This window comes from Diorhabda sublineata, chromosome 11 (assembly GCF_026230105.1).
Source record: "Diorhabda sublineata isolate icDioSubl1.1 chromosome 11, icDioSubl1.1, whole genome shotgun sequence".
In the NCBI taxonomy this organism is placed as follows: domain Eukaryota; kingdom Metazoa; phylum Arthropoda; class Insecta; order Coleoptera; family Chrysomelidae; genus Diorhabda; species Diorhabda sublineata.
The window spans coordinates 9599517-9610077 of NC_079484.1; the positions used below are offsets into that span (position 1 = coordinate 9599517).

General features: G+C 32.9%; 1 protein-coding gene across 2 annotated transcripts; it reads right to left on the minus strand.

Moving 5' to 3' along the window:
• Window positions 1-1681: 1681 nt before the first annotated feature.
• Window positions 1682-10540, minus strand: LOC130450256 (regulator of nonsense transcripts 3B). Of its 2 annotated transcripts, XM_056788555.1 has the most exons (3): window positions 2900-3231; window positions 2475-2773; window positions 1701-2422 (listed from the first exon to the last, which is right to left on the minus strand). In XM_056788555.1, exons 1-3 carry the CDS (start codon window positions 3168-3170, stop codon window positions 1781-1783), a joined length of 1212 nt encoding a protein of 403 aa, XP_056644533.1. In that variant the 5' UTR covers window positions 3171-3231; the 3' UTR covers window positions 1701-1780. The 2 variants fall into 2 exon arrangements, with proteins under 2 accessions (XP_056644532.1, XP_056644533.1); XM_056788554.1 differs by having other exon boundaries at window positions 1682-2422; window positions 2475-10540.
• Between the last annotated feature and the right edge of the window lie 21 nt (window positions 10541-10561).

Below are 10561 nucleotides of genomic sequence, written 5' to 3' on the forward strand. Positions count from 1 at the left end.
GAGAGAGAGAGATTCGTTGATTGAAGTTTGGTAGGATAGGGAGGGCTCGACTAGTTCGCAGCGGCTCACTTCTTTATATACCCAAACATCATACTAGAATGTACAGTAACATTCTACCTGGTCTTGTAAATGCTACCAAATTCCAGATAGTTTATTCGCCATCTAGCTTCAAGAAGCAATACTAGGTTTTACAAGGATTGTAGTCGAATTAGTCAACTGTCTGTAGGTGATTACACACTTACAGATGGCATTGTCCACAAAACCAATTAAAATTGTATGTCCGTAACAATAACTTGTACTTTAGCTATGCCGCACACAAATTATACAAAACTAACGTGAATGTTGGTGAGCTGCTGTCGTAGAAAGAAATACAATGCACACTCACACCATACCTACCTACATATTTGTACACTGTTTAATGGCCTTGCGTTTTTGCAAAAAAAGCGGATGTCAAAATCTTAATTTCATTCTGAATGTTTCAATACTTTCTACACTACTAAACCTTAATTTGTCATGCGATGCGGAATTTATTAATAGGTAAGGAAGTCAATTGCTCGCGCAGCTTTAGGACTTTACGCTTTACGGCTAGCTACATTTGATCTCTAGGCCTCCCTGCCCCTCCTTGGTACAAATCACAATTTTTTATCAATCTCTCAAAAATTATTCAAAAAAAAAACAATTTTAAAACAGAAGAGACCTAAAATCAATAACATTTAGAAGCATTAATATATTCGCCTATATATAATTGCAGGTTTATTATATCTTATACACAGAACTTCGAGATGCACCATACAAAGATATATTTTTGAAGTGGGTGTCACAGTTTTGAAAAACTACTACAGATGTCTAGTAATTACTTCCAACATCTAATAGATGGTGCCTCGTGTATGAGCAAAGTGAACTATTTCTGACACTCGACAATAATTTAAATTTTTTAAATAAAAACACATATTACCTCTTAAGTTTTGAGATTTATTGTACTTCATCGTATTCTAAATCTACGCAAAGGTAACGCTGAGTACCTTATATTTTTCTTTTTATGAATAAACTTCGCCCATTCTTTTTTGGCATTGTTATTGCTTGGTGTCTTTTTTTCTTGTTTTCCCAATACTTCTGCTATATCTTGATTCCACCTCTTTCCCGTTTATTATTCGATCCTGCTTCCCATATAGCTTTAACTGGTCTCTTGTCATTCTAGCCATACGTTAAAACTATTTTAATTCTTCCCTTACTGCATCATTTCTAACTCTGTTTTAAAGTGTTATTGCCTTCACTTTCCGTAAGTACTTCATCCCCATAACTTGTAATGTGCTTTTCGATTTGTTTGTCGATAGCCAGCTTCTACTTTCCTATGTTAATTTTTGAAGTTATGTAAGTTGAAACAAATTAATTGATTTTATTTGGCGAATGTATATATAAATTTGTAAGTTTTATTAACAAAGATTGTTTCAACAACAAAACAAAATAATGATCTGAACTTATTAATCATTATACCCAAAAACTTTCTAATCTTATGCAATTGAATTTTAAATCTTCTTTCTTCCAAGCACAAATAAAAATGCTGAATTTCACATGGTTTGCCTCCTTAGGAAACTCAAACATTTTTGCAGGTAACACAAATTTTGCTTGGGTAACATAAAATTGAAAAAAAAAATGTGAAGATGTGAATAAAACTTCTAAATTAGACAAAAAAAGGCTTTGGTAATCAAAACTTTATTTCAAGAAAATTAATCAAGTATATTTTTCTTCTAAACAGTAATAGAAAAAATATGGATCTAAATTATTTGTCTTCAACTTTTTCCTTATTTTCACTACTATCAGTCTCGTTTTGTTTTCTTTTCGAAAGCATACCAGGTCTATAAATAGCTAAAGAAGGTCTGTCTTTATTTCTAATTCTTCTCTGATTGTGTAAATCACTTTTCTGTTCATTGTGCGTAACTTCATCTTTCTTTCTACCATCTCCTTCAGCATCTTTTGGGAAAGTTGCATCAGTGGATTTTAATTTTTCATTGTCTTTTTTATCTTTATCATTGGATTTAGTTGGTTTTTCAGTGGTTTTGGGTGTAGTATTTTCAATAGATTTGCTACTATTTTCATAACATTTATTCTCTTCTACTTTTGCCTCATCTACTTTTTTTTGTTCTGCCTTTTGAGCTTCAAGTTTACGTTCTTCCCTTTTCTCACTATATTTTTTCACCTTTTTAGGAAAAGTTTTTGCCTCAAATTCTTTCTTTGGGTAGTCAAATTTCCTTTCTTTCCGTTCTTCACTTTTGTAATCAGAATACTCTTTCCTAGGAAACCTTGGTTTCAGTTCTTTCCTTTTGTCTTCAAATCTCCTATCATCAAACCTTCTGTCCTTGTTTTTGTAGTAGGATTTCTCATAATGTTTTTCTTCTTTTTCTGGTTTTTCCTCTAGCGTTGTCTAAAAATATGGAAAAAATAGTCTTTCTCATACAAATAAATAAATTAATTACCTCAGATTCCGGCTTATCATTCTTTACAGTATCTTGCTTGTGAAATGGCCTTTTTGTCGGAGATTTTTCATCCAATACTTTTTTCCTGGAATCTCTATCATCATAATGTTCTCTTCTTTTATCAAATTCTCTTCGTTTCCTCTCTTCTCTTCTCACTTCCCTAATCCTCATTCGTTGAGATCTTTTATTTTTTATAAATTCTAATAGTGGTGTTGTGATATCGTTTTTATTTTCAGTGGAATTTAATTGAAGTGTATATTCAGGTTTTTCATCCAATTCTTGTGGTTTCTTCAAATTCTCTACAAAATCTAGATAATAGGGATCTGATTCTATACTTCCAGCTTTTGGGTCCATTCTTGCTTTTCCACGTTTTTTAGGGATTTTCTGGAATGCAGCAAATTCAACGACACAAGAATATTCATTACCTTTAGCGTCCAGGAAAACATAGCCATCGAATCTTTCTTTAAAATTGTAGACATCTTCGTGATTTACAAAATTTATGTAAACCCTTGAAAACGCATTTTCACCTAAACTGAAATCTCCATTTACTATGTAAATATAATTGTAATCTGGAATAGGAGAAACTTGTTTTAGAAAAGTATCTTGATCGATCGTTGGTGGTAATCGACGAATTATTATTTTAGTTAAAGGCTTTTCTCTCTTATCTGGTTTCTTCTCAGATTCAGTAAGTGCCATGTTTTAAATTTTCTGAAAAAAGTATCTGACCTATTTATAAATAAAAAGGACTCATTTGACGTCTGTCACTAACTTCTTTTTGAATTTCATGGACTTCACCTTTTTGACATTCAGTTATGTAATTTAGCACGTCCCTGATAACAATTTTATTTCCTTCGTCTTTACAGCATTCCAATAGAATTTCTCCATAACTACTCAATCGACATGTAGTAATACAAATTTCGAATACAAAGAGAATATTTTAGGTTAGAAAGTTTGCATTCAACTTCAAGTAGCGTTAAGCCGGTAATACACGATGCGTTGGCCGCTGGTATGATTGGACGCATTGTGTGGTGGTAGTTCGTACGTCATTCGAGGAATGTTTTGCTTCCAACGTTGGCCATGGAAAGTCGGTATTTTTGAGCCGCGTCAAAGAAGTACCCAACAATGAAACGGTTATCGAAACACGCGTCAGACAGTCTTGGTGTAGTGGTAATGTAAACAGTGTATTCAGTATGAATGTCACCAACGGTTCGAGAAATTCCAACTTAGACGAGAATTTATGTCAGAAGTGGACCCACCTTTAAATTGAATAATAATGTTGACGAGTGAATTTAAGACAAAACTTTCATGTTCAAAACTCATTTGTAACATGCTATTCGACTTGTTACGTGTTCCTTCAAATATTTTGAATCTTCCTTTGTTCACGTATTGTGGCTTAGTAGTCATTTCCATTTTAACTATAACGTTCAAATTTTTGAAGAAATTAATTTGTTACGACTTCCCATATTATTAGAAGAATTTAATAAAATCTCGGTATCCATTCAAAAACGTATCGTGGATGTGGCAGGTTTTCTGCGGTTACCTTGTAACCTAGTTTTCATTTTCTTCTGGTCAATGGTCGTTCGCTTTTCCTCCTTTCCAACCAGGACAGCAAGCACAATCCCAGCCCCGCAAAGGAACAACTCCTATATCATGACCAACTGCAGCAAACCTTCCTCCCATAAAAAAAATCTCTTATCTACATTCTTTAACTGAAGTATAAAATCAAAGTAAATTTGTGGTGTTTTATATTCTCTAATAAGCTATTCTAATATCTTTTAAACTTTGCTTTTTATATACAACGCAATTGATTAGTGTGATAAAGTTCAGTGCCTCCTTTCTCCTTTGGGATATCAATTTGAAAATTTGAGGGATTGGAGCCATTATTAGTCTTCATATTTCAAAATTATTTACTATCTTACATGGTGTTATTTTTTCCTAAATTCGTTATTTGTTGAAGCTGTTTTTATTCAAATATTAATTTGGAAAATCGAGTCCGGGGATAGTTTTAGTTTAAATTATTAAATCAATCCGTAAGGTGTTTCCAGCTTTTCCATCTTTATTTATTGTTGTTGTTAACTGCGTTCTTCAATAAGCTGGTGGCGTTCAATTTAATATTAACTGTTCACCCAATCAAGTATCAATTATTTATATACTTGAACTGGAAGTTGTAAACCACTTCTTGAGGAAGAGTCTCCAGCTGGGGAAGTAAAGGTACACACTCAAAAAGAAAGAAAATATCAAAAATATTAGGCATAATGAGGAATTTAATAAATTGCAGACTGCTGAGAGTTAAAACAACAGAACATCATTGCGTACTCGATTGGAAAAACAGTGTGCCAGAATTGGCCAATGAATTACTGTAGGTCATAGTAAAAACTTTCATCAATCAAAAGATTGATTGCTCCTTGGCATTGATTATGATTTCCATAGCTGTGAGTAAAAATTCCAACTTCTACATTAACGAAAGGACTTTTGGTTAGGACAAATAAAACTTCTTATAAAATCTTATCTTTATTGTATGAAATTGATTTCAATTTTTATTATACAGAATTATGATATTGATAAGAGTAATTTTTTTGTCATAAGCACTACATTGAAAATATAATTTATCTGAAAATGAAATACACCCTTCCCATCTAGTATTAATTAGAAAAATGTTTGAATTTTGGCTAATACATACCGGATGATACATTAAGCCAACCAATAAACTGTACTTTTGAAGCCCTAAAATATCGCTAAATCACCAATTATCTTTGTAGACAATTTACTCATATGATAAGATCAAATTAATTTCGTATTATCAGTTTAGAGCCGTAAATGGGTCAGCTAACTTAACTGGACATCAAAACGGCTAAATCGACGCGAAAGTTGTTGATTAATTATAATTGTGATCATTAAAGTTATCTAAACATCTCGTGTTTATGTCTTCTATAATCTTATCAATTATTGTGATTTAGTTTTTCCAATATCAATTGCAGAAGACAGTTATAGAAATCAATATTATTCCATAAATACGGACGGCACTTATACCAAATTAAGAAATGGAAAATAATGTTCACACCCTGTATAAAATACGGTAAACATCTAACAAACCAATGAAAACATCGAATCGTAAACATAAATGCATTTCTATTGGCCGACGCTGTCGGAAGGCGTATGTATATTTCTTTGAAATATTCCTGCCAGACAGTCTGTGATAAGCAGCGGCGTGGCTTGGTGAAATTTATTTAATTCATAATTTTCTTTAAATAAATAGAAATATGGAGTTCTTTGGACCATAAGCGAATGAAGACAATGAAATTGCACAGTGAAGTGAGAATAAACACAGGTATAAATTTAATAATAAAGATTTAGAAAAATATTCAGCAATCTGATAATACAATCATAATAAGAATTGCTGAATTAACTAGGAGGTTGCTGTGGATCATTCACAGAACTGAAAAACATGTTAAGAAAAATTGAAATCAGTTTACAAAGGTACTCAAGATTTTATATGTAAGACAATTTATAGTTTATAAAAGGAGAATAGGGTTGCGACATTATAAGTAATGCAGCAAAAGGTAGCTTATTATCCAGAATATAATTATCCACAAAAAACTGAATAAAAAGATGGCAATAAACGAATAGTCAAGGATAGTTCGATGGCGACAAGATTATTTGAGTTAGATAAAAGACTACCGAAATTCTAATAGACGAATGGAGTATAAAAAGGGCTCAGTTCACGTCTGATATCCTGTTTAAACCAAACTTCCTTACAGGCAAGTACATTTTACTCGTCTATTTATGTTTTATAATTTAGTATTCAGCAAGTTAACGAGGTATGATAATGATTTTTTTCTAAGTTCCAAGTAGGACTAAAATTAAGTGCATCTGTCTACATAACGGCGTATAATGTCGTCCAATTTATAACGATTCAATTGCTTTTTAACGAATACTTTCTCTCATAAGATATACATACTTTTAAAAGTATTTATAAAAATAATAAATTTATAAAATGAGATATCCACGCCTATGGTAGATCAAACAAAATTGTCGGCAAAGGTTTTTATAATCTGCAATTGATATTGAAAGAACTATAACTTGTTTGGTGGAGTTTTGAGAATGTTTTTCTGTGCGATTTCATTAATGTAATGCATTCATAGACGTAGTAATATTAAACAGCTTCTGTTTTAATTTAGATCTTTGTTCAACCGTGTGGTGATTGGTGAAATGAAATAAACGAGTAGAGAAATAAAAAGGCAGAAGGGACACGATATAAGAAATCAAAAGGAACACCTCTAACATTTGACGGAAATAACTTTCTTTGTATCCTGTTCTATATTGAGAAACGAATTACATCGAATGCGCAGTAAAGTAACGAATTCAACCAGGTGCTCTGATGGAAATGTGGGACTCCCGTAGCCTACGTACTAATCCGCCATTTTCAGTTATCTCCATCTAACCAGAACCGCGTATGTCTGATTGTTCTGTTCGTTCATTGTCTGTTACATTACGTTTGAGTCTACGTATTTAACTTGTTCCGGTTTGTTTCTTATTTATCTTCATGTAGATGTACTCAAAGTTTGCATTATATATTTCTCAGTTTTTATCGTAGTTCTATCGTCTCGTCTTGAGCTTTGACCTCTTCTATATTCCAATATCCCACCTTGTTGAGTGTTGCTTCTTTTATACTCTCATCAAAAGCAACCGAGAAGGGGATTAGTATATATCCTTATCTTACTCCTCGCGTTGCTTGATATGTTTTTGAAATTTTTTAGAATCATAGTCGCATTATCCAGTAAAGTAGTACATTACCTTGCTTGCAAATTTGGTTTTTTTTTTAAATTTCAGGGATAAAAGTGATGTCAATGAATATTTCAGAGTTCATCCATGCGCTTTTGTGATTTTTATAAATTAAGGGCACTCTGATATTTTTAAAACACCTGTTTTTTTTTATTTTCCGATAAAGAGCAAAGGTATTTTATGGGTCCCAGTTGCATTAGCGCACACTAATCTACTTACCCGCTCTTTGCTAGTTTTATATCCTGGAGCTGAATTGTCTCGCCTAGAAACCAAAGATTTTCAAGGTAATGATTTCAAATTTAATCCGGTTTCATCAGCATTATAGACAAAATCCAAGTCATAGTTATTTTCATCCAATTTCTTCTTAAAATCACCTTTAAGCTGGACATTTTTTCACCTTGTATTTCCAATTCACGAATTCCATGACGAGATTTAAATCTGTACAACCATCCGTTACTTGCAACAAACGATTCATCACAATTAAATTTTTTATTTAACTGTAATACTTTTTCACAGAGTAATGGTCCAGATATCGGTCGCCCAGTTGATCGTTTTTGTAAAAACCAACAATACAAAGCGTCTTCTAAAAGTTCCTTTTTCGGTTTTTACATCATTTCCCGATGTTTACTCTCGTCTTCACTATAAATTTGCAGGTGTACAACAAAATTGAATCGGCATTCTTCTTTATATAACTTATCGTGGATGTACCTACACCATGATATTGAAGTGTTTAAAAGCATCACTGACTAGCCGTGTCGGCATTTTTAGGCTGAAATACGAGTTTTTTGTAATCGATACATTTGTTGATCGTTTTTATATCTACTGGTTTAGTTTTTCGTTTATGTGTATGTTTTGCTAACGATAAGAATGACGCTCTGTTTTTGTTTAAAAAGGTCTGAAAAGTGTATCGTATTTTTACTAGAGTCAGTAGGTTATTTGCTTTTCTTGTAAACGTTCGAGTTACGTGTTTTAATTAAAGTATTCAGTTTTCACGAGTTTATTATTTACTTCACCTGATCCATAAAAATTCTACAATACATAAGTCGGCAACCTGCGGCTCTTTGGATGTGAAATTGCGGCTTTTTAGTACCACACGCAAATATTATTGATTTTATAAAAAAAATATTCAATAATCGTTCTGAATCTATTAATAAGGATTAGGTATCGATTCTATCTCTCTTAGCGACTTCTACTTGCTTTTTTCGTCCTCTCCTCGCGATCCACGTAAAAAATTGTTTCATAACAAACCAGAAATCTTGAGAAAAATAAAAAATCTACCATTATCCGCTAGAGCAGTAGAAGATAGAATAGCTGAAATGTCGTCTAATGTAACATATTTGAAGGTGGAAGATATTTAATCTGCCCCTTCTATCACTTGCTATCGTTAAGTCATGCACATAAAAGACAAGGTACAAATTTGTCTAATATATGTCGTCTCAAGGTCCAAAGAAGAACTTCTAGGATTGCTACCTCTCTCGAGACAAACTAGAGAAGGTACAGCGAATACCGCGCAAAAATGTTTTTGTAGACAATGAGATCAATTTAAAGTAAATCGTCTCAATAACAACTGATGGAGCAAGAAGTACGACAGGGAAAAATAAAGGGACAACAACGATTCGATGGATGGAATAGTCTGCAAAGCTTCTACAGTGAGGGGAAGAAATTGCTATTTGAATAGCTGACTATTAAAATAAACTGATAAATGAAAATTTAGAGTCAAGTTTGAAATTTAAAACAAGTTTCCTTCCATTGAATTTGTTGGCCCAATTGTTTATTATTGAAGTTAGAGTTGTGGGTAAATGTTTATTTGTTTTATTTCTTTCACTTAAATGATTGTGTATTTAAATTATCCAATTTATTGTGAAAAACACTGCTTTTATAAATGAAAGATCAGTATATACTTATTATTATTGATAATAAAAAATTTTGTGGCTCTTTATAAACTTTGAAATTTTGTAAATTGTAATTTTTGGCCCTCCTGACACAAAAGGTTGCCGACCCCTGACCTACACCATACTCATCAGCCAACTTACAATAATTTTTATTATGTCTTTAAGCGATAACATCACTCTCTTACGCTTTGAAATTTTCAAATATTTAGACGCGACACGCACATCAGAGCGAAGTGACAACTAACTAAAACAATAACGAAACGCGTGGGGGGCGGCGATCCCTTGGGGCGCGGGCGGGGTAATGCCAGTTCCGACTCGTTCGTGTTTGCATAAATTCGACTTTTAGTACATACCTATATGTTGAACATTTTGTAATATGGCTCAATATTACTCAATTATTTAATTGGTCGCAGTTGATAGTCCGTATAACTGAGGGCCGGATAATCGAATTCCTACTATAATATTATGATAATACGAGGTCTGGCTATTAAGTTGATAGCCCGGATAATCGCGAATCCGTATAATTGAGGGCCGGATAATCGAATTCCTACTATAATATTATGATAATACGAGGTCTGGCTATTAAGTTGATAGCCCGGATAATCGCGAATCCGTATAATTGAGGGCCGGATAATCGAATTCCTACTATAATATTGTGATAATACGAGGTCTGGCTATTAAACAACGAGATTGCGCGCCTACGAGTAGTGCGTTGGGTATCTAGTTATCTTGTCTATGCACGTCCTAAAACACGTTTCCGTCACTATTATAGAATTTGTGCGCAATAGCGGTTTGAAACGAACGTGTTTTCTTCTCGTGTGATTCATGCTCAAATATATTATTCTGCCTCCTTTCTCGACTTTCCACTGGTGTTGTTTTGAATGCAACTGTTATCAAACGTGAGGCTGAATTGTGAAAGCTGTCGAGTTTTTGTCAAAAGCGATTTGATTGCTGTTAAATATACAATTGATCCATAGTCTAATTCTGATCGAATAAGTGTTAGGTACAATGTTAGTAATGTTCCAGCTTAGCGTGTTACCAAATACCGAGAAATTTTATTGACGTTTCCATTTTTATGTCTTTTGAAGGTGTTTGTTTTACATCCCACTTTCTGGTAATTTGAATTTTTTATAAAATCGTATTTCAACATTGACATACAATATAATAATTGGGTTATACTGGGTGTCCCACGACGAGTTAAAACTATCTGTATATGGCTAAATACTTATTGTAAAATCATGAAAATTTCTACGTTTGGGATTTCGGATACGATATTTTTAACTCAAATATTTTCAAAGATGGCCAACTTCCGGTTCTACCGGTAGAACCGAAAATCATCTGTAAGTTTGTTATTTTAAATGGAGCACCCTGTGTATTAATACATTTTTGAAATCTACGTAAAATTTTAGTATA